General features: G+C 45.6%; 2 protein-coding genes across 7 annotated transcripts; one reads left to right on the top strand and one right to left on the bottom strand.

The window, feature by feature from the left end:
• The first annotated feature begins 83 nt into the window (after positions 1 to 83).
• psmc2 (proteasome 26S subunit, ATPase 2) lies at positions 84 to 4,328 on the top strand. The gene is made up of 12 exons (XM_035624381.2): positions 84 to 303; positions 574 to 611; positions 706 to 787; positions 879 to 978; positions 1,178 to 1,309; positions 1,403 to 1,475; positions 1,676 to 1,771; positions 1,962 to 2,126; positions 2,218 to 2,305; positions 2,608 to 2,810; positions 2,936 to 3,032; positions 4,058 to 4,328. Exons 1-12 carry the CDS (start codon positions 234 to 236, stop codon positions 4,213 to 4,215), a joined length of 1,302 nt encoding a protein of 433 aa, XP_035480274.1. The 5' UTR covers positions 84 to 233; the 3' UTR covers positions 4,216 to 4,328.
• slc26a5 (solute carrier family 26 member 5) lies at positions 4,286 to 18,463 on the bottom strand. 6 transcript variants are annotated; one of them, XM_047337315.1, is made up of 18 exons: positions 17,973 to 18,463; positions 17,113 to 17,283; positions 15,260 to 15,399; positions 14,997 to 15,107; positions 10,017 to 10,198; positions 9,743 to 9,907; positions 8,548 to 8,783; positions 8,167 to 8,314; positions 7,723 to 7,836; positions 7,497 to 7,574; positions 7,288 to 7,383; positions 6,992 to 7,098; positions 6,827 to 6,896; positions 6,630 to 6,722; positions 6,090 to 6,194; positions 5,641 to 5,844; positions 5,502 to 5,556; positions 4,286 to 4,988 (listed from the first exon to the last, which is right to left on the bottom strand). In XM_047337315.1, the coding sequence occupies exons 1-18, from the start codon at positions 18,257 to 18,259 to the stop codon at positions 4,819 to 4,821; spliced, it is 2,532 nt and encodes an 843-aa protein (XP_047193271.1). In that variant the 5' UTR covers positions 18,260 to 18,463; the 3' UTR covers positions 4,286 to 4,818. The 6 variants fall into 6 exon arrangements, with proteins under 6 accessions (XP_047193271.1, XP_035480268.1, XP_035480269.1 ...); XM_035624375.2 differs by having other exon boundaries at positions 17,945 to 18,076; XM_035624376.2 differs by having other exon boundaries at positions 17,113 to 17,280; positions 17,945 to 18,075.
• Positions 18,464 to 24,665: the final 6,202 nt, after the last annotated feature.

Raw genomic sequence — 24,665 nt, 5'->3', positions numbered from 1 at the left:
GAAACCCTGTCACACCGATAGAAGCTGTATCGAATATGAATAGTTAAAGTGTGCAATTATAACAGTATTCAATATGTTATGTTTTATCTTTTCATTGTTGGTACATCCTCAATAAAAATTCCGACATGTACTTCCGGTGACGAGCTCGCAGCGGCGGAAATCCAAAGCTGCTGTGTAATAGTTCCGTTCGGCTGCTCAGTCTCTTTGTGACAAACACCCCGTTCAGATTCAATATGCCGGATTACCTGGGAGACGACCAGAGGAAGACAAAGGAGGAGGACAAGGAAGACGCGCCTATCAGAGGTATGTCCAAAGAAATGAAGTGAAATCCCCCGAAGCAGTGAACGGTTCTTTGCTGGAAAGGGACGTCGACGTTAGCTCCGTTGCTAACGTTAGCTCAGCTCCAAGCCGCCACTCGGCACCAGTGGCTCCGTGAGCTGCGGCTCAGTCAACTTGATATTATAAGATCTCTGTGGTAACAACAACCTTGAAATGTCAAATGTGTGCACGTGTTTGAAACCAACCGCGCCTGCGGCCTACTGACTGACGCTGTTGTTTTCCTCCTCGTCACAGCTCTCGATGAAGGCGACATCGCGCTGCTCAAGACGTATGTAAGTGTCGCCCTGCTGTTGTCTGCACGTGTTCACGTTAGTTTGACCGTCGAGTCCGAGTTGCACTCAACGGTTGCTCGATGTTTGTCGCCAGGGTCAAAGCACCTACTCGAGACAGATCAAACAAGTGGAGGATGACATCCAGCAGCTGCTCAAGAAGATCAACGAGCTGACAGGTGGGTCCCAGTCCACAGGCGAACACCCTCTCACGATGTGCTTCTGGATTGTGCTCTGAGTTCGTTCTGCTTTTTTTTTTGACTTTGCCAGGAATTAAAGAGTCGGACACCGGCCTGGCCCCACCAGCGCTCTGGGACCTGGCTGCGGACAAGCAGACGCTGCAGAGTGAGCAGCCGCTGCAGGTGGCGAGGTGAAGAATATATATATATATATATATATATATTATATACACACACACACACACACACACACACACACACACACACACACACATGAACCTACAATACGTTGAGCATCTCGTCTCAAAACAGAATGTTCAGGATTCAGTGAGTATTTTAGCTTCCTTGAAGCGACATGCACGTGACCTTTCATTACCATTTCCTCCTCAGATGCACAAAGATCATCAATGCCGACTCGGAGGACCCAAAATACATCATCAATGTCAAACAGTTCGCCAAGTTTGTGGTGGACTTGAGCGACCAGGTGGCTCCGACTGACATTGAGGAGGGCATGAGAGTCGGGTGAGGGCACAAGTGTTCTATTAAAAATATCACATGTGAACTCTCCGGTGAAACCACCTGCTACATTCTCCTCTGTCTCGTCTGCTCCTGCAGTGTCGACAGAAACAAGTATCAGATCCACATCCCTCTGCCTCCCAAGATTGACCCCACTGTCACCATGATGCAGGTATTCATCCACTAGTGGACCAGATGGAAATAACACTATGAGCTCACCTTCCATAATAAAAAATAGAAGTGAAAATCTGCAAGAGTACATTTTTGTTATTATTATATTTTCTTTCTGATTTGAAAGCAGAGAATTGCCATGTTGAGATCTGCAGACCTGCGTACAGTAACCTGTTGTTGTAACCACTTGTTGACCTGTAGGTGGAGGAGAAGCCTGATGTGACGTACAGTGACGTCGGTGGATGTAAGGAGCAGATAGAGAAGCTGAGAGAAGTGGTGGAGACGCCGCTGCTGCATGTGAGTGTTAACACACACACACACACACACACACACACACACACACACACACACACACACACACACACACACACACACACACACACACACACACACACACACACACACACACACACACACACACACACACACACACACACACACATCCTGACTGACTGACTAGTGACACGTTGTGTGTTCTCCTTAACAGCCTGAGAGGTTTGTCAATCTGGGTATTGAGCCTCCAAAGGGCGTGCTGCTCTTCGGGCCCCCCGGCACAGGAAAGACCCTGTGCGCCCGCGCTGTGGCCAACAGGACCGACGCCTGCTTCATCAGAGTCATCGGCTCCGAGCTGGTGCAGAAGTACGTGGGAGAGGTAAGATGTCGGAGGCCAGTAGAGCTCGCTGATCACACAGTCAGACGGTGAATGTGGGCAGATGTAGAGCTTCACCTGTCTCTGTCTGCAGGGAGCCAGGATGGTGCGTGAGCTGTTTGAGATGGCCCGCACTAAGAAGGCCTGTCTGATCTTCTTTGATGAAATCGATGCCATCGGAGGTGAGGTTTGCCTCGGGGCCATTCCACTCTTGTGTTTCATGTATTTATTTCATGGTGTGTTGTGATCCTTTGAAATGGTCAACTGTGTTTACATGAGCACAACATCAAGAACATTTAGGTTGTAGTTGGGATTATTGGTCATTCTTATAGTTTCATCTTGAATTAAAGTACATTTTCTTAATATAAAGAACATCTTTGCCCTGTCATTAAATACAGAGAACAGTTTTTAGAAACCAAGTTGAACTGCTCCAGAATGAGTGTAGTCATAAAACACGTTAACGCAGAGCCTTGAACCCATCAAGGTGCCCGTTTTGACGACGGCGCCGGGGGGGACAACGAGGTCCAGAGGACCATGCTGGAGCTCATCAACCAACTGGATGGCTTCGACCCTCGTGGCAACATCAAAGTTCTGATGGCCACCAACAGGCCGGACACTCTGGACCCGGCCCTGATGAGACCCGGACGTCTGGACAGGAAGATCGAGTTCAGCCTGCCGGACTTGGAGGTGTGTGTTCTCATGAATCAACCATAAGTCATGAACAGTAATTATAGAATCTCTTCTCTCCTGTCTCAGTCTGAAGCCGTTTGACTTTGATGAACCTCTTGACCTCACCACTTTTTGGTTTTCAGGGTCGCACACACATCTTCAAGATCCACGCTCGCTCCATGAGTGTGGAGAGAGACATTCGCTTTGAGCTGCTGGCTCGCCTCTGTCCCAACAGCACCGGTGAGTCTCCGCAGCATCGCTCTTCTGAAGACTCACCCCCACAGGGCTGGGCCATAGAACCATAACCATTGTTATCGCAAAAATAACTTTCCTCGATAGATAATATAAGACGAGTCGATAGAACTAATTCCATCCATGTTTTGAAAGACAGCGCGAACAACCAATGATAATGAGAATAGTGCCGTGCTGAACCAATCATGTAGCTAGAATAGAATTACAAAGTAGTAGCATCACGTGCACTGCAAACTGTGGAAAGCATTTGTATCAGTTGCAGCCTTTGTATGATGTTCTACTACTGTACATTTGTCATGTTCAATTTCTCACAGAAAGGGTTTAAATATTATATTTTCACATCTCACAACCTTTAAGCTTAACAGAAAAAGTGCTCTGACTTATATCGTGATATATATCGATATCGATCAATGTGAAAAAAATATCGAGATAAGATGTATTTCCATATCACCCAGGCCGACTCACTGTCCACTGCTGCCATGCCATTTGACTTGTCTTCCCTTTTGTTCATTTTGCAAAATGATCATTCCTGTGTCACATGATCACTAACGAGCATTTGAAGTGTCTAGGTTTTCTCAGTTGCTTCTAACGCAGTTCATTTGTGACTTGACTGCCAGGAGTAAAACTCTGTAGTTCTGATGTGTGGCCACAAGGGTGCACTCTAACACCATCCTGTCACTGTCCCAACAAAACCACGCTCCTCTAAATGAAGAGATTTAGACTTTCTTTGATAAACTGAAGGATTACGTGTTTCTGTAAAATATTTACTTTTTCAGAAGCCAGTGACCTGAACCACCATCAGAGAAAGATGGTTTCTATTAAGTTTTTCAGATTCATAGCTTTAGAGACACAGATGATGTTGAACCCGTTTGTTTTCAGGTTTTGACTCTTATTACAAGATCTTGTGCAGATTCAGATTTGCACATAGCGATATTATCTTGTTGTTGTTGTCACAGTAGAATCCTGAAAAACCTGAATCCGAGTGTTTTGCTGTTGGACGTGTTTTCTGACAGGTGCTGAGATCCGCAGTGTTTGCACAGAGGCTGGCATGTTCGCCATCAGAGCCCGCAGGAAGATCGCCACAGAGAAAGACTTCCTGGAGGCTGTGAACAAGGTCATCAAGTCCTACGCCAAGTTCAGCGCCACCCCCAGATACATGACCTACAACTGAGTGTGTGTGTGTGCGACTGTTTCCACGTTTGCTTTTTACCATCAAAGAAGCAAAACAAACTGCATCAAAATATTGTCCTTTTCTTGTCACTAAAAAATAAAGTTTATTCCAGATTTAAGTCTCAATACTTTGTTACAAACTAGGACCTAGTTACGTTGAAGGCATCCTGTGTTTTACAGTAACAGCACAACTATAGGAAAACTGACAGACTGTTACATTCATGTTCTGTACTGATACTGTAGACTGACTCATGGTTTCAATACACAACAGTGACATACATCAGAAAACAGAAGACTCACACATCCAGCCTCAGGACACGACTCATTAACTAGAAACATCTGACTAACAGATCACGTTCTCCAGCAGAGCAGTGAAGCTTCCACACAACTACACCGGACAGAAGATGAACAGGAAACGAAATCCTGAGTGTCTGATTGGACAAAAAGACTCACTCCTATGGCCACAAATTTATCAAAGTTGTCACAATATGAATATAAATTAATTGAGTCCGTCTCTATGGTGGCGCTGAGGTTGTGGTCTGCCCACGTCGCCTGTCCAGGTCAGAACTGCTGCTCTGCTCTCGGCTACAGGCGTCGCTTCCCATCAGGACAGTTCCTCAACGGGAGGAGGAGCTGCTACTGCTGCCACCGCCACCGGGCAGGAGCCTGAGTGGTGACAGTGCAGCACGGCGTCGTGGACTGTGGGGAACATCACGTCTGGGGTCATGACCCCGGTGAAGAACTGCAAGGTGTCCAGCTCAGCCAATAGGCTTCCTTATGGGTCAAAGCAGAGATTTTTTTTTAAAGTCAGACCAATGACTTATGTTTATCATATTTAGGTGAAGCCATTTACAGCAGCTGTGCAGACTGTGACTCCTGAGAGACGGTTGGTTGCTCACAAGACTCAATGTTCTGTTGAGACGTTACAAGCAACGGTTGGCTGTTTGGTTAACTGAGGTGAAACTTGCCGTATTTAGTTCTGCAATTAATCCTCATGATCTTTTTTTATTGACTCGGTTTTACAGAGATGTTTAAAGGCTGTAGTTTGACCTCTTTATAGAACATCGCAGGACTGTTGGATTAGTTTTAGCTCGGTGTCCCTAATAAAGTGGCGGGACGGGAGATGTTTCCACATCACTGACATTCTGCTGTACATGTTCCCTCCTGTCAACAAACCAAATATGAATTGATGCTACCAACAGGTCCTGCCTGACATATCTTACGCCCGTGTGCTGCACAGCTCACTGATTATAATCACAGTAGGAGAGAAATCATGAGATGACTTACTGCTGCAGGCGGCTATCACCACCCGGACGCCGACCGCTGCGTATTCCTTACTGACCTGCAGAGACACATTCACACTCACTCACTCACTGAACGTCCATGTACACATCAGGGTTCTACAGAGAACAACCCAGACAGGAACCTGTTTGATGGCTTTGGCTCCCACAGAGTCGATGAAGGTGACAGGCGTCCAGTCCAGGACAATGGAGTGGACCGCGTTGGGAGTTTTGAGGTGGACAACCTCCGAGTCTACGTCGGGGCAGCTGTCCCCCACTGGCCCGTTGATGTGCTGCACCGCCACATGGTTATCGGATGAGACCTCGCGAGTCACCTCCTGCTTTCCGTACTGCAGCCGAAGAAACAGAATTCTTGTGAGTCATGAGGATTAATTACATGTTGTCATAGAATGTCTAACTAACAGGCACCACTACTACTACTACTAATGAACAGTGGTGATCTGTTGAAACCTCCCCAGGGTTTCCACATATCAACTTGCTCCAAGTTTACGTGACAGAGACACTCATTTAAACACCAAGCAGCCAACCACGTTGAGTTGACAGTGTCAACATAGTGACTCGCATATTGACTCACCTTGACACAGATCTGCGGTGGAGAGCTGTGGTTGTCGTTCGCCTTTGCCTCCTGTTTTTTTCTGGCTTTGCGAGCCGCTTGTATGTGTTCAGGGTTCACTCCCGTCTGGAGAGGTTTAGAATAAAGTGATTAACAGCACGCTGTACGTCAGTCAGACTAAATACTGTACACATGTCTGTCTTTGTTTAAGATGTTTTTGTCATGGTTTGCTGAAAATATTTTCACAGTCTGGCTCGCGTCAGATTCCACTGATCCATCCACTGCCCTGATGAACTGATGCAATCATTTGATCTGCTCATGTAACTCGCAGCAAGAACGCCAAGAAGCTAATTTCCCAAAATGTGTATGACATTAAATCTTAGTGCAGCTACACGGTTGTGTCCACACCCTTCTCACATACTGTAGCTCTACTGCCCCAGACTAACATGCTGAGTGTTGCACTGGGAAGAAAAAAAATATAGAAAGAAACAGTTGAATCAACGTCTTCAACTTCAAAACATATAATCACACACACACACACACACACACACACAGGATTACCTTCTCCTTGAGGGAAGTTACATAAAGGTCACTGTTGGCAAAGTAGATTGAAGAGTTTGAGTGGAAAATCTTAATCCCCTCGTATTCAGCCGCCTGGGAACAAAACACACGCATCACAGACGTTTAGCGACTTGGTGGGATTGTTGTCACCCTGGATTCAGACTGAAGTGTTATACGTTTTGAGTTGTTTTTCTCACCTCCTCATACTCGTCCACATCATAGTACAGCCCGGTGCCGGGAACGTGGCCCAGCACGGAACTTTTGGGGCTGAAAAACAACAAGAAAGATCAGAGGCGTGAGATTGTGCTGCAACACGCTCAGAGGAATCGACTGCACTGCTACACGTGACACCTTATCAGCACCTCTGTGTTCTGTAGATGACTGTGAGCATGGCGAACAAGACGGCCACTAGGAGGCCGTAATCCAGGCCCAACAGCACCGACGCCGCACAGGCTACCAGCCAGATGGCCTGAGAAAGAACAGGGGAGGAACAGGAATAAACCAACCAAGGGAAAACATCCTCTTTTCCTCCTATGAGAGGAAACACGTGGGATCGAGGCTCGTCGCGTCTCAGTTACGGGGAAAATAAATCGTGCATATCATCTCTGAGAAAGGGAAGGGAATCTATGAATCTTCAGGTTTTCAGAAACACACTCACCAGTTCGATCTTACTGGTCCTCCACAGATTAGGGATGTCTCGGAACTGTTTGAACATCCCCAACAAGTTGACCATGATGATGGCAGCCAGCGCAGTCTGAGGGACAGAAGAGAGACAGAAACACTCCTCAGTTGAAACCTCACCTGTCACACATTACATTACCATGTATTACTGAACCTCTGCTCCATCAACTCCACAGATCCACCCACCTGAGGGAGTGGCTGGAACACAAAACCGATGGCCACCACCACCAGCAGCACCACGAGAGACGCCATCAGCCCTGCGATCTGAACACACAAAAAAATCACTGTGACAACATCAGCTCTTATTCTGTGTGTGTGCGCGCGTGTGTGCGTGTGTGCGTGTGCGCGGGCGGGTGGCTGTGTGTGTGTGTGTGTGTGTGTGTGTGTGTGTGTGTGTGTGTGTGTGTCTGACCTGTGTTTTCCCTCCCGTGCTCTCCTGCACCAGGGTTCTCGACATGGAGCAGGAGATGGCGAAAGTTTGGAAGAAGGAGCTGATGAAGTTACACAGGCCGAGAGCGATCAGCTCCTGAGGGCAGAGCGAGTGAGAATGTGGCCTCAGCAGAGTCAATACAATTTATGGAGAAATGAGTTCAGATCTACAGAGGCAGGTAACAGACAGGTTAGTCCCCTCCACATCAGATCATGCAGCATATTAATACTTCAACAAGGTCCGATTGTGAAACCACGTGACCGTGTTCATTATGTCTAGTTTACAAGATCGCACGCACGCACATGCTTACATATGAAAATCTCTTCACAGGGAAAGAACAGAGTTTCCTAGAGATGTTTGACAGCGACCCAGTTACTAAAGTGCAAGCAAACATACAGATCCGTGACAGAGTTCAACAACACTCACCTGGTTGCCGTCCACACTGTAGCCGTGCTTCAGGGCAAAGGTCTTGGCGAGTGAGATGTCCATGGAGAATCCTACGATCGCTACAGTGAAGGAGTCAGTGATCAGACGGGGGAACAGAGAGAAGTCCGGGGCAGCAGGTGGGAGAAGTCTGGCGACGCATGAGAAAACATTTGAAGTACATCCATCCCAGTGTGAAGATATCATCGTAGCCGAGCTGTTAGGAGGATCATTTTACAGCCTGATGTGGAGAAGAAATGCCTAAAGCCCCCAAATGACAGCGAAGGTATGAAACACAAGTTCTACAGGACATTCAGGACAATAAACATCTCTCAAATGTCCACATTCAAGAAATCCCCCAACACTGAGAAACTAACAACCTACCCTGTTGGTATCTTCCCAACCACGTCCACCATGTAGTCGTCGGACAGAGACAGGCCATACGAGACGCCGGTTGACACCATGACGACGATGATCTCTCCAGGAATGGGCACGGGCAGTTTCTTCTTGAAGCGCTCATTGACGTATTTGACCAAGTACAGGAAGACGATGCCGACGAGGCCCAGGATGAGAGTGGCCACGTTGGTGCTGGTGATGTTCCAGAGGACCGCCTTCAAGCTCTGCGTAATGAGACAGAGGAGAGTGACACCGGTAATCCAACAACAAAACCAGGGCTGGAAAGAAGACAAAAACAATTGACAGAAACCCCACTAACATCTGGCGTTTGTCTTCAGTGTGAAAGGTACTAGACTTTCTGCACTCCTTCCCTGGTCAAGTGTCTCGGCTGTTTATCAGCTCCAGCTCGGTGGTGACTTTTTGACCCTATCGAGGCGCGACATCAGACAGAGAGAAGGTTTGTCGACTCCGTCTGTCTCCAGCCACAGATTCCATTCACATCTGTTCAAGGAGCGTTCAAACTTCGTTCAGCGACAATAGTGAAACACCGTGATAATGCGTTCCATTGTACTGGGAACTCTGAGCTCGGGCGTCGGGTCGTTCCATTAAACCTCAGAACTCGACATCACAGACCTGCGAGTCAGAAGTTGACACTCGAACGCCTCCTCGAGTCGAAGGGTCGGAGACCTCCAACCACGAGTTCGGAGTTTCGAGCTACGAGTTCCGAAATGTAAGTGAACGCTGAGTGAGTAACTGGTTCCCACTGCTCCCACTGAACTCTACGGTGGTTATACACTTTATACGCTCACAACACACAAACTACAACACAAAAAGATAAACTCCAATTTCTTTTTTGCTCAGAATAAAACGTTTTATGGTAACGATTCGTCTCATAGCTGATTATCTCGGTTCTAAGGGCTCATGTTAGGGTTTTATGAAACACCAGTGGAGAAAATGAACAAATGGGAAATGCACTTCTGGAACCGGAGCCGTTAGAAAAGTGGCCGGAGTCACTGCTTTCTGTGGTTGTAAACCCTTTAATTCAGTGACTACTACGTCATATCAACAGGTCTGCTGTGAAAATGTCCAGTGGGAAAGGAGTCCAGATTCCCAAGTCCCAAATAAAGGAGGCTCCTCATCCCTCTTCTCACCTACAATCCCTCCAGAAGCAAATTGAACTCACATAAACAATAGACAGAACCCCACAGAAACGCTGCGTCTTCACCCCCAGCAAGTACTTCAGCTGGGAGACGAAGACGTGCAGGGACGCTGCTGTCGTGAAGCCTCGCACCAGGGGCTCTGTGAGGTAGATGGTCACAAACCCAAACCTGAGGACACCAAAGAGGATCTGAAAGAAGGCAAAAAGAAATCAAGACAGAGGCAGCGGGAATAGGGACAAGCTTGTGGAGTCTGAAGGCAGAGACCAGATCAACAGCATCTTTCAGCAGCTCACTGACCTGGATGATTCCCACCAGGGTCGTCAGCATCACGGCCACCTGAACCCTCCTGGCGTCACGGGCCTCCGTGTCCACGGTGGCAGACATGTTGGATGCGTTGGCAGGCAGGACGTTGAACATATCGTCAGGGGCCTCCCTCACGGCAACGCCCCCAATCATGAGACTCATGACGGCGAAGGTTCCTGAAGAGCACAGAAACAGAAACAGACTGTGAGATAATGCTGGACTTTAGAGGTACAGTACAGGCCATCTGGCCCAGAACTTGGGCAGGAGCCCGGTCAGTCCCTCGGATTGAGTTTCAAAGGGTTGAGGAGTGTTCGTTTCTTGTACCCATTTGTCAACACCCATCAGGGTAAACTGACATTTTCCGATTCCAGAAAACAGGGTGGCCACAAGTCATGTGTGTCATTGAAATGTCATAAACCTGCTGCTCATGAGAGCACATCACATCATTTACATTTCAGGGTCAGTGAGTAACTCATCATTCTTAAAATGCTTCAGCAGTTAGAGCTCTTTGTGCCGACTGTGAAAAGGCCACTTGCTTCCTTAAATACCCCCTTTCATTTAGAACAAGATAGCCAGCGTTTTTTAGGATTAGAGGTATCGGCCATTTTGAAGCCGATTTGCCGATAAGATAATAAAAATGTGCTACTTTGTGTCCGATGCAGCCGCAGTCACGACTCTCTGGACTTTATCAATGTTTGTTTGTTCAGCTTCATATCACCGCTGCTGATAAAGTAGCTCCCTGCACTCTGTGTTCAGGTGGTGTTGAAAGGTTCTGGGAATTACGGCATTTCAACAGGTTTAGTGTAGAAAGTTTGTATTATTCTAAATTTATCTTTTACTTTTTTACTGCAGACAAATATCGGTTTCAAATATCTGTTATCGGCCTTAGATTAGTAATAATCGATATCGGCCCAGAAAAAGCCATATCGGTCGACCCCTAATCAGGATAAACATTAAAAAACCCAAGAGCGTGGGTCTTCAAAAATGTCCTGAAAATCTCACACTGAAGGTTGATGGTGCAGTGACATTTTGCCACCAGTCTTTGAGACTACTCGCCCCTCGCACGTGTGCAGACGTTTGTGGGGTTTTTTGTCTGTTTTTTTTTTGTTTTTTCATGTCGGAAAACGCCAATGTGTGTGAGAGGGGGAGGGTCCGGGAACGATCAGTCAACTGTGGGGTCACGTCACCTACGCTGGTCGGTGGTTCTTGCTGCCGTCGCGTAACGTCACACTCAACAAAATGGCTAAAACGAACCATTGGCTCTTTTTTGTGTCAATGTGACCTTCAAAATAAAACATCAGATTGTTATTTCTGTAAGTTGTCTATTTATCACCAAAGCATTTATCAGTAATACAGGTGATTCAATGTGTTGCAGGTCGATTTAAGGTGTGGCCCTAAATTTTCTGCTTGTGCTCCCAAACTTTTTCAGTAAGGGGCCACAGTGCTCCGAGGAAAAAAAAGGTTAGTCTGAAACAATGTTTCAGCAAACTGACACTCTCAGCTGTTAATGCAGTCAAATACTAAATATTGCAATAAATCCTCCCTCTGAGGTTCTAAAGGCGTTGAGACAAATGTGATCATTGTGAAACAACCAGTCCATTTACATCACTGGCTGAACAACACAATCCAGTCCAACAGCACCACCAACCACACTGTCCAGATCAGCTGCATCTGCAACATGACGAATAGGAATAACTTGAAAGTACAATCAAACTGTAAACGCCTCCTGTCTTATCTTAATCACACGCCTCTTAGAGAGGTAAAACACTGACAGGTTTCACCATCGCCCTACTCTTGTCCAGGTTCGGTTCCGAGCGCCGTCAGGGTGTCCAGTGAAACTGTGGGCTCAGGTGAACCCCTCCGAGTTATCCCCTCGCCCCCTCAGCCACGAGTTAATCATTTCCACAGTCACTTGCTTTCAGTTGACATTTCATAGGGCGACCGGCTACTTCCTGCTGTGCCTTCATTGTACGATTCATATCAGATCTTTTGTTTCTAAAGATTGAGCAGGTTTGTATTAGAACCGTTGGTCAGAGGGACTCGTAGGTCAGAGGTGACATTTGAGATGACTTGGAACGATCTCCGGGAAAGAGGAGGCAGATGGGCGAGATGTCAGGGAGTGGCGGTTTTACAATCCTCCGCATGTCAGCTGAGATCACGGGGACTATTAAACTCAGACAAAAGTTACTGTACTTTGCCCCAGACTCTTTAGAAACCCGTTATATCTTTCTTTTATAGAAAATATTTTGTCTTACGTAATTCTATTTTTTGTGAAGGGAAACTTGCAGAATAAGAATTTCATTGCCCTGTGCGAACTTATGTTTCACTGTGTACATGACAATAAACTTCTTGAATAGTTAGAAACAAGCATTGATGGGACATGATTATGTACAGATGGAGAGCGAGAAGGAGCCCAGTGCATCGTGGGAAAGCTCCAGGCAGTCTGAACCTTTAGCAGAGGGATGGTTCAAGGCTGAGCAGCTCTGACTGTGTGAGCTTCATCAAGTCTAATTTAGAATGTGGAGAGGGCGACGGTCTCCCTGACCCAAACAGGAAGAGCCTGGGAGCTGAGAGTCAACGAGTTACACCGTCACATTTTATTCAGCGTCCTCCTTCACTCATTTTTTGGCAGAATGTAATGTAGTTAATGGAAGAGTCAGTGCTGCTACATGATACTACATATAGACACATCTATATATTCAGCTGGAACCCGGTGGGGACAAAGTGCTGCAGACAGATAAGACTGAAGTTTATAGATGTGGACCTGTGACCTTGCTGTGACCTCGCTGTGCGACCCGGTAACAGCATCCCGATTCTGCTGATCGGAGAGAGGTTCAAACTGAGTTGACATTTGATGAAAAGATGTCTATTTTAGATTTAAAAATCCAGCTCAACAGACTATAATTCAACATGTAGTAAATTTGAATAGCTACTCAAATATACTAGGTTTCGCCATATTCAGCCCATAATAAAAGAAAAAACTACATTCAGTCCAGTTGTTAAAGCTGCACTATAGCCGTGCTCACTCAGAAATATCACATGGTCTCAGATATGATAATGAAGAGAAACAGAGTAGAAATATTCGAAGATTACTGTGTTACACATTGTGTAATATCACAAATACTATGGGAAACACTCTCTTAGGGGGGAGGTTCCAGCTCACTGTCCAGAGAGCTGCTGTGGAGCCAGGTTTCAATAAAAACAAAGAGCAGCAGTAAATCTTCCCGTGCTGGGCACTGAACCCGTCGGGCTCCAGGTGGTCCATTAAATGTGCTCTTTTCTCGCGCTGCCATGGCAGCCAATTCACAAGTAGCTTCATGATACAAGGTTCTTGTTTTAAGTCAGCAGGGAAACGCAGTTTTCAACCAACTGGTGGCGTTGGCCTGTGACAGCTTTCCTTTCTTTTTTTATTCTAAGAATTTAAAGTGCATCATCAGCCAAAGCTGTAACTGTAATACGTGCTGTGCGAGAACAAAAAGGTTGACAAGCATAGCAACAGTAACTAATGATGTTGTAAATCTTTAAATTTGAATCTTTCAGGTGTCTCCACACTGGCACAGCTTGAAGGAGGAGATATATGCCTATATGAGAACCTGTAAAGTCCCCCTCCACTCAAAAGTGTCTTTCTTCTGTTTCCGTCCTCTAACCTGTCTGACACTGACTACAGGGACTTGTATCTGTTTTTTTCGCATTCCTCTCCTGGAGGAGGAGATTTCTGTGTCACTTCTCTGCAATTTGAAATTCCGACGAATTCTGGCAAGCTAGATTAATGGGATATTTCAGTGATTTTGAAGTGGGGTTATATGAGTTACTTATGCATAGTTAATATGCTACCTTATGGAGATGGTGATCAGCGATGTTATTCTACGGAGTTTGGAGGAGAAGAGGAAGTAGCGTAAGTCTGAGTCCCACTGTTGCAGAGTGGACCACCGAAAAATTTCTTTTTTTCACCACATTTTTAAATGCTTACCTAAAAAAATGTGTTCAATTGTACGCTAACTAATGTATTTTTTCACTGCTTTAGTTTGCCGCCAGACAGCCGTTTATTTTTGCACTTTTTTTTCATGCGTACTTTAGCCATGTTTTACTCCCCCAGCTCGCACCGGTGCAGAGCAGCACAGTATCACTCAATCAGCTGTTCAACTATAATTATCTATTTTTGGCTGATTTTAAATTAAGTTTGCTTCAGAAATGACAGTTTAAGTGACCTAAAACCTTGAAAATAGAGTTACCAATCAGATTTAGTTGTTGTTGTTGTCTCTAGACAGAAAGAAGATTACAACTCGCTCACTCATTGGTTAGGCCTTCATGATCGGGACAGAAATCCGGAGCTTGTAAGTTCCTTTAGTAAGTGACGGGTAAATCAACCAATCATATTTGCTATTGTAGTGGGCGGGACAAAAAAAAACATCGCCCTGCGCCTGGAAGGCCACCAAGTTCTATCTAACGTGTGTACTCACATCGTAACGGCGGGTCATGTTTTACAATTTTTTGATTTTAGTGGAGTTTGAGGCAATGCATTGCTGGCGATGATTGTGTGTGCGTATATGTGCCTGTTTTTTCTGCGCATGTGCGACCATGCTGTGTCGGTGCCGTTGTGCGCTGTGTCGAGCTTTTTACCTTGTGGTGTGACGATGAAAGTGTTTGTGTGTGTGTGTGTGTGTGTGTGTGTGTGTGTGTGTGTGAGAGAATTGGAGCTGTGTCAGAGCTTGTGCAGCATGTGAGCTATTCACATCTTTAAAAAATCCCCCCAAAAGCATTTGGACTTTGCAACGTTGAAGGCCCAGTGCCAGACCCCACGGTTCGCTGCTCAACTCCTCAATGAGGGAGAGAGAGTGGATGGTTTCAGCCCCGTGTCAGAGGGTTTTTAAAAACTTTTTTGGGTAAACAATGTAAACAAATATTAGGCATAGCAGATACATTTTTATATACTTTAAAACATGACTGGAGGGGAACTTTAAGTTTATTTCTCACCTACTGAAATGTGTCTTGACGTGCCGAAGAAGGTGTAGAGCAGAACGGGGTAGAACGAGGAGTACAGACCATAAACTGGAGGCACAGCAGCCAGCATAGCATAGGCTAGACCTGTGGGTCGAGAGAGAGAGAGAGGGAGAGCTGTGAGTGATGCATCACAAGCTCAGAGCAGCAGATATAAAACCAAACAAAGACAGCATGGAGCCGACAGCTGCTCCTCCACACTGTTTGACTCGGTGTCATGTTGACCGCAGCGCACTGACCCTGAGGCAGCTGCACGACTCCTGTGCTGAGGCCCGAGACCACGTCTGAGAACAAGAAACGCCTGACGGGGTAGGACGGCAGCCACGTCAGGATGGGCAGGAAGCTCAGAACCGCCGCCCTGGCCCTCGCTGACGAACACCTACGAGACGAGGCCAAAGGTTCTGTCAGTTAATGATTTCAACAAAATATTGATTCAAGCTTTTCATACGGCATCACAAAATACATGAATTTTTTTGAACCGCATTTTTTTTCTCTCTACTGTAAAAAAAAAGCATTACGTTGAAACATCCAGTGAGCAGTTGCAGTTTGCCAGCCATTCATTTGTTACACATACAGATATGTTCTGTTACAGTAGTGACTCCTGGCGACGGCGGCCAATTCACCTTCAGTAAAGAAAAGTAGAACTGCAACAGTTACTCCATTAATCGATTAGTAAATGATTACTAAATTAATCGCTAACTATTTTGATAATCGATCCATCGGTTCAAGTAGTCTTTGTGAAAAAAAAGTGAAAATTCTGTTTTCAGCTTCTTAAATGTGAAAACACGATCGATTTAATGACACTTTATGGACCAAACATCGAGAAAATAATGGACAGATTCATCGATTATGAAAATAATCGTAAGTTGCAGCCCTAAAGAAAACTGTGTTATTGCTTGCTGTTTAAAATGATCAAATCAAATGAGTCTTTCCTGAATGGTTGCGGCGCTCTGCTCTGGTACCTGTTGCTGTTTGTGACTGTATGTAGTGTACTGTACATGCACCCAGGACTGGTGGGATTGGGCCCATCACAGTGGAGCTGAAATAATATTCTGCAGGAGATGACACACTGATGGGATCTGTGGATGAATGGTCCTCACCTATTTCAGCTGTAGAGTGACTTCCTCTGTACAGCACTACTGTACATGACGTCCCTGTCTCTCCCTGTCTGACTGCACTCTCAACCTACATTTGACCTACATCAGAAAATTGTTTGAAAAACAAGATATGTACCTTCCACAGTTTTGCAGCTGTGTGGCTCAAAGAGCATCAGTTTGGATCTCACCTAACGGGGAAACTAGAACCCGGGCCGGTGACGTGGGGCTTTATAGCTGTGACTAAGCTCTGCCTGTGTCCCACATCCTTATTACTGTGTAGAAACTGACACGCCTCAGAGACTGTCGGAGTGAATAAAGCAGCTAAAGTTCACGCTGTACATTATCCGGGGATATTTTTCCAGGGCCTCCTCCCATCCCTCGATAGAAGAGAGCAGAGAAACAATTACATGTCTGGTTTGAGATGGAACAGGTGATGTTGAGGTGACAGAGGATTAGCGCACAGCGTAGCATATATATATGACTGTTCCCACGGAAATCGCTGCATCAGGTTGAGTGACAGCAGTTTCGGCCATAATTCACGTGCGGCATCAAAAGGTGGATGGTTGTGGGCCTCCAGGACGGAGAGCGTGTGTTGTTATACACGATGACTTTGCTGCACTTCTCTGATTCCTGATCAACTGTAGCACGCGTGTAGGATGAACGCTGACAGTGCGTCCCAAGGAACTACAGTACGGGTCAGTCGCATCAGCAGAGGACAACAGCGATGGGGCGGTATTCATGTGGCCCCATCTCAAACCAGCGATATCCTGCTCACTCCCTGTCCATCACAGCCCATCAGCTGCAGGAAACACTAAACTCAGGGGTGACACTGAGAGATGCTTCTCTATTCTTCAGTGCTATCTACAACAACTATAAAGACCAAGAGGAAGGCTCATCGTATGCGTCTTTGTCTGTTAGATTCTTTTCACACTTCTCCACATTTCTCAAGTGTAGCGAGGTCTGCGACAGAAGGACGTTGCTGTGGCCAGACTCACCTGAAGTGATTGGCCAGCCTCTCTCGGAGGGTGATGGAGTTTTCTTTGCGGCTGAGGAGCTTTGACCGGATGAGGGCTTCACTATAGACCGGACGTTCGATCCTGTACGTCGGCTGTGAGTCCGCATCCTCCCTGGCGGCTTCTTGCTCCATCCCAGAGGCCGGGCTGCTGCTTCAGTGAGGTAGGATTTAACATTCAGATTTTATATTTATACTACTTAAATATTTACCTGAGAGGAAAAGTAAACATGAGTTGAAACTAGTGATTTCAATCTGATCAACTTTGTTCAAAACACAGAGGAGGAGGAGGAGAGGGCCGCTGCTGGTCCCCGTCACATGGAGCTGATGACAGCGACCGTGGAGCGGAGCTCGCCACCGGAAGTGCCACAGCTAGCTTCCGCTTTATGTTCATATGAGCCTCTCCTACACGTTAGAATAGAAGACGTTTCTGTGGAGGTCCCAGGTGAAGCAGCCCTCTGTGGCGGGACGTGGTGCCCCCTGCCCCTGTCCCCCCTCAGCCTGAAGCTAACACACAGGTGCTAGTCGAGCAGGGTCTCACCTCCGGCCCCCGTCCTCCGACGTCCGCCCCCTGACCTCCGTCCCCTGTCCCCCGTCCTCCGACGTCCGCCCCCTTACCTCCGTCCTCCGACCTCCGGCCCCCGTCCTCCGACCTCCGTCCTCCGGCCCCCGTCCTCCGACCTCCGTCCTCCGACCTCCGTCCTCTGGCCCCCGTCCTCCGGCCCCTGTCCCCCGACCTCCGGCCCCTGACCTCCGTCCCCTGTCCCCCCTCAGCCTGAAGCTAACACACAGGTGCTAGTCGAGCAGGGTCTCACCTCCGTCCTCCGACGTCCGCCCCCTGACCTCCGTCCCCGTCCTCCGTCCCCGTCCTCCGGCCCCCAGCCCCCGGCGAGGATGCTGCTGCCGCCGGCGGATACTGCTGAAGGAACCCGCCGGTCGAGTTGGAGTTTGACAGAGCCCGAGTCCACTGTTTGCTCAGAACAGGGTGAGTGCGCGCTCACTACTGTGGCACCATAGTTGCGCCATGGCGGAGCGCCTCCGAAGACAGTGTGGGGCCGAGATGAGCCACTCCGTGCTGAAATCCCGCTCCTGTTTACGGTCTCCACAGATGGGCGTTGAGCCTCGCGCATGCGCTCTCCGCTTGCAGTGAGCCAATTTGTAATGGAGTTTGTTTGGGGCGTGGCACGTGCCGGTGCTTTGCTGTCTGTCACTCAGCTTTCATGAACACACCAAGCACAGTCTCGAGTTGTACAAATTATATGGATTCATATTTTTTCACAGCAGCCATTTTAACATAAAATAGTGCGTGAACTAACGTGTTACTTTGATGTCGAGGTGAGTGACCTCATCTGTGATTACACACCAATTCCTTTTAAAATAGCTGCCATGAAAACATTCATAACCATCATCGACCACAATGTTTCCATTCGACTAGAGTACCAACTGAAATATGTCTGTAATAAAGACACGTCAATCAAGTATAATGCTGACCAACTATTCAATATGGGCCTTCCCTTATTCTTTGATCTGATGTTTCTTGATTTAAATCATGTCTGCTTTTCACCTTTAGACAATTTCTTTTGCCATTTTGAAAACTGAAGCACTGAGCAATTTGATAGATTTGTTTAAATGGACAAAGTCATATTGTCGCAGGTATGGATACTCTAACCCTGGTCTGGGTTTTTATCTATATTTTATAAAATGCGCAGTGGTTAGCGCCGCGCCTGACAGCAAGAAGGTACTCCCAGTTCCTCACGACTCATTTAATGAGCCATTTGCAGTTTCAATGGACTGGCCGTGTTTAACCCTCACCCTTTAGACATGCATGGTTAATGAATGAAACATGTAAATTGACTCTGGAACAAAATGGCCGACTTCCTGTTGGTTGTAGGGCATGGCTCCAAGAGGCTGAATCAGTCGAAGGGCATCTCCCCATGCTCACATCACACACGCTCCCTCTCTCTCTCTCGCGCTTTTCTTTTTTTCACTCTGGTGACCAACTCCCTCCCCTTCCTCAACAGGTCACATAACACACAGCAACTTCTCCTTTGCATTCAGACACTGCAGCATTTATTGACAGACAGACTGAAACCTGAACTGCAAATTCACTAAAGCCGCCAACTCTGGTTCTCCGGACCTCGCTATGATCTATCATAGGCTTGTAGATGGCATGTGCTCCAGACAGTTAATAGAGCAATATATATATATATACACTGAACAAAATTTTAAACGCAACACTTTTGTTTTTGCCCCCATTTTTCATGAGCTGATCTCAAAGATCACAATTATTCACAAATCTGTCTAGATCTGTTAGTGAGCACGAGATAATCCATCCACCTCACAGGTGTGGCATATCAAGATGCTGATTAGACAGCAGGATTATTGCACAGGTGTGTCAAAGGCCGGCCACAATAAAAGGCCACTCTGAAATGTGCAGTTTTACTGTATTGGGGGGGTCCGGGGAGGGGGTCCGAAAACCAGTCAGTATCTGGTGTGACCACAATTTGCCTCACGCAGTGCAACACATCTCCTTCGCATAGAGTTGATCAGGTTTTTGCTTGTGGTCCTCTCCTCTTCAATGGCTGTGTGAAGTTGCTGGATATTGGCAGGACCTGGAACACGCTGTTGTATACGCCGATCCAGGGCATCCCAAACATGCTCAGTGGGTGACATGTCCAGTGAGTATGCTGGCCATGCAAGAACTGGGATGTTTTCAGCTTCCTTGCAACATGGGGCCGTGCGTTATCATGCTGCAACATGAGGTGATGGTCGTGGATGAATGGCACAACAATGGGCCTCAGGATCTCGTCACGGTATCTCTGTGCATTAAAAGTGCCATCAATAAAATGCACCTGTGTTCGTTGTCCATAACATACGCCTGCCCATACCATAACCCCACCACCACCATGGGCCACTCGATCCACAACGTTGACATCAGCAAACCGCTCACCCACACGACTCCATACACGCTGTCTGCCATCTGCCCTGTACAGTGAAAACCGGGATTCATCCGTGAAGAGAACACCTCTCCAAAGTGCCAGACGCCATCGAATGTGAGCATTTGCCCTCTCAAGTCGGTTACGACGACAAACTGCAGTCAGGTCGAGACCCCGATGAGGACGACGAGCATGCAGATGAGCTTCCCTGAGACGGTTTCTGACAGTTTGTGCAGAAATTCTTTGGTTATGCAAACCGATTGCTGTAGCAGCTGTCCGGGTGGCTGGTCTCAGACGATGTTGGAGGTGAAGATGCTGGATATGGAGGTCCTGGGCTGGTGTGGTTACACGTGGTCTGAGGTTGTGAGGCCTGTTGGATGTACTGCCAAATCCTCTGAAACGCCTTTGGAGACGGCTTATGGTAGAGAAATGAACATTGAATTCACAGGCAACAGCTCTGATGGACATTCCTGCAGTCAGCATGCCGATTGCACGCTCCCTCAAAACTTGCACCATCTGTGGTGTTGTGCTGTGATAAAACTGTACATTTCAGAGTGGCCTTTTATTGTGGCCAGCCTGAGGCACGCCTGTGCAATAATCATGCTATCTAATCAGCATCTTGATATGGAGGTGGATGGATTATCTCTTGCTCACTAACAGATTTAGACAGATTTGTGAACAATATTTGAGAGAAATAAGCCTTTTGTGTACATAGAAAAAGTCTTAGATCTTTAAGTTCAGCTCAGGAAAAATGGGGGCAAAAACAAAAGTGTTACGTTTTATAATTTTGTTTAGTATATATATATATATATATATATATATATATATATATATATAAGATTAAACCTACGATGAAAAATGAGTGTTCATCACTACTAACTCTGGTGATGGTTTGATCTCAGGCATCGGGCCATTTACTGTGATTCCAAACATTTAGCAGCTGAGGAAACTTGTGATAGTGTTGGCAATGTTAAAACAATAACATCCACACTTATGACTTCTGAAAACCTAAAGCTCCATGATATTAGAAAAAAAGTTTGTTTGAAAATATTTTGAACAATTTTTTATTGACAGGAAATCTATGGTGTGGGTTTGTACAATGGCAGCAGTCATGTTTCTCATCAGAGTGAGAGCTCTTTGTTTCTAGTGGCTCTCTCTCTCTCTCTCTGTGTGTGTGTGTGTGTGTGTGTGTGTGTGTGTGCGTGTGTGTGTGTGTGTGTGTGTGTGTGTGTGTGTGTGTGTGTGTGTGTGTGTGTGTGTGTGTGTGTGTGTGTGTGTGTGTTTTACATGCAGTAGTCACGAGCTCCCTGATCTGTGTTTCCTCTCACATGGTTCAGAAAGAGCCACTGCAAAGACATTTCTGTTTCCTGCAACATGATGAGAGAGAACGTCCCACTACTTGTGGTTTTACACTTGATATCTGCCTGGAAGATTTTGGTTGTCTCTGAGAAAGTCTTCACTAAGATCATCTGTAAACAATTACACATAAATCACATCACAAAAGAGCAATCTAAAAAAGTATTTTTAAACTTAATCTTTATTTAGCTGCAGGCAGTCTCACTGGGATTCTAATCTCTCTTCCAAGACAGACCCGAGAACAAAACACAAGCAACAAGGCAAAGACAGAAAGAAACAAGGAACTAAGAGAAACTATTTCAAAACTCATTGAAATACATCAAATGATAATGAAGGTTGTGTCATTTAGATGAAGTGTGAAGCACTGCTGCAGTCAGAGGATCTTCACAGTCAAGGACGGACATGAAGGTCGACCGCATTGTAGGTTCACAGTTGGAAGAAGACAGACGAAAGCAGGATTCCATTTATCAGCGACTCGATAAAGTTTTATCAATCGATCAGACTGAATTTGTGTTCATGCAAACAATGTAAAAAAAAAGTGCTTTAGAGAATAAACTGAGGAACTAAAGCATACTTGTATGTTAACCAATGATAACTGGTGATTCTAGGACAGGTTAGTTGTTGGCATCAGAGTCATCATAAATTACCACAACAAACATGATCGCCCTTATTGGTAATATCAGAAAAATTCACAAGTAAATCAAATAGAGTGCAACTACCAACTGTGCATATATATACTTATGCTCCCTGCTCCATGTGCGATTATTGTTACTGCTGTATATATAGTATCTATACATTATATTTCACCATAACTTTTTGCTTTTTATATTCTGCTGTCTAATTTGCTGCTGTAACACCCAAATTCCCCGTTGTGGGACGAATAAAGGACGCTCCTATCTTATCTTAGCTTATTTGATATAAACTGTAGAAAAAGAGGAAAATACAACATGCTGTCTTTATAGGGGATTTAGCGTAAACGCAGTCACTGTCATACAGACAGTATGGGATGCATCTGTATTAGCGTCTTGTTTCCACTAGGGGGCGATAACTGTCAGAAAGTACAACGTAGGTATTAAAATGGGGCCACTGGTTGTTTTTGTATGAAAGGACACGGACAAATTACATATTTTAATCTGTAAAAGTTGCACTTTGACTTGGAAGAAACTTTTCCATTCTTTTACTGAGGATAAAACAAATCAAGACATCACACAGGATTCTGCTTTTACTGTCAAAAATGTTTCAATAAGTTTTCATTTTATTCATTCCAGCAGTGAAACTTGGGCCACGATGTTTGTTGTTGGATGGATTTAATATGTCATTTGATGAGCAGGACAAGTACAGATCAAAGTGCTCCATGCACCAATATGCACTAAAAAATATAAAAGACACAAAAGAAATATTGCTAATTAATTAATTCAGAGTAAAACATTTTTTAAAATTGAAATAACAAGGAGAAACGTGGTTGGCTTGTTCATTTGCATTTGAGAGTTGCAAGATGGCCACTGGTTCCCACGTACTGAGAGACCACTGGGGAACAGCTACAGTTTACCTATTAAAAGCTAAATGCTTTCATTTTTATTTTTCACCGGAGTGCAACAGTCTGGCAGAACTGTAATACCTTTTATGATGTGACCAAGGATCCTCCAGCCCTTACATTCAAATTGAACAATTGTAATTAATACCTTAGGCATTACCCTAAGTTTAGGTCAAAGACAACACGCAGCAGGAGAGTTAGAAGAAAGACATACAAGTGTGAGCATGGATTAACAAAGAGAAGAGCAAAGTGTGTGCACCGCACATGCATTGTCTAGTACACTCCACATGTCGTGAAAAACAAGTCCTCAAGGGGGAGGACGCATCAAATCTTAGAGCAGCAGCGTAGTATAGTAAGGTCCAAGTGCCACGGGTTTGAAGGAGCAGGAGCCAAATGAAGGTGAGAAGGGAAAAAGAGTATTTAATAAATAAGGAAACAAAAACACACTAACAGTCTTTAAAGGAAAAATAAAACCCCAAATCCAAAACTCCAAATTAACTACAACAGCATGATAGAATTCCTGAAATTCAGTTAAGGCTTTTGGTTTTGGGGAGCCAGCCCAAGGTTTTCAGTCGCTGCATCTGGCCACCAGCCCCCGTGAAGGATATCTGGGGGCCCCGCTGCCTTTAGGGACAAGTGTCTTGCCCAAGGGCACTTCGGTACACGGACTGGAGGAAGAATACAGTGTTGCCCTTCACACTGCGTCTGGTGTTTGTACTTGACCAATGGTTTACAAGTGACACTTGATGGACGGATAATTGACGATGACGCACTTAAGTCACATTCATTTCACCAACATTTATAAAACTAGTGATTTATTGAAAGTGTCTAAAGCATAGAAGTAAACAGGGCAACACAACCAGTCTGTAGAAAAGTGCATTAATGTGACTGCATAATATATTGTATTAATAAAGCAACAAACTCAGTACATGTTAATGATCCAACTTCAACACTGTCAGTAATGACAAATATTTCCATGTGTCCTTTATTTAATCATCAAAGCTACAGCTCCAAGGTGATTATTACCATCTTCCAGTCACTGCTGGAGTTTCTTATAACAGCTGTTTTCATGTTGAGGCACTTTATGATTTCATAATGTCCAGAGGTAGGCCATGTCTGTTTTATAATGTGATTTTATGATGACCATTGGCACAAGATAAGAGTCCAAGGCCTACAAAGTATGACTCTATCATCATGAGTCATCTTGCAAAGCTCAGTGTTAAAAAACAACAACAGTAACTGAATATGCTCAGTGTCATTGGTCAGTCAGATGAGGAAGTCAAGGATTGATACGGGAAATAATGTGTCCCTGACTTGTTCCTCCGTCGTAACCCTCTCCGTGGGATGAAGAGGTACCTGCAGATAACTTTATAACAAAATTACACCATAGACGTTTAAAGGTATAATGTTTAACTATTCCACATAAAAACTACAACAACAACTAGACCTAAGTTGTATATGTTGTTGAGCTGCTGTACTTACGTTGTCCCAAACATTACCAGTAATGTGTCAGTGTTGTGACTGTCAGAGGGAACATCATCGACCTTTTCCTCACTGCTAAACCATATTTTTACACTACAATACAATATTTAGATCTTTGTGGTTTTTAACTAGATATTCTCGCTGCATGAAGGATTCTAGTCGTCGGATGTATGGATGTAAACTCATCAGAGGAAAAGGCTGAGCTCACAGCCCCTCTGCCACAGCCAG

Source organism: Scophthalmus maximus, chromosome 2 (assembly GCF_022379125.1).
Source record: "Scophthalmus maximus strain ysfricsl-2021 chromosome 2, ASM2237912v1, whole genome shotgun sequence".
NCBI lineage: Eukaryota > Metazoa > Chordata > Actinopteri > Pleuronectiformes > Scophthalmidae > Scophthalmus > Scophthalmus maximus.
The sequence above is the reverse complement of the archived record's forward strand: the minus strand, read 5'-3'. Positions and strand labels throughout refer to the sequence as shown.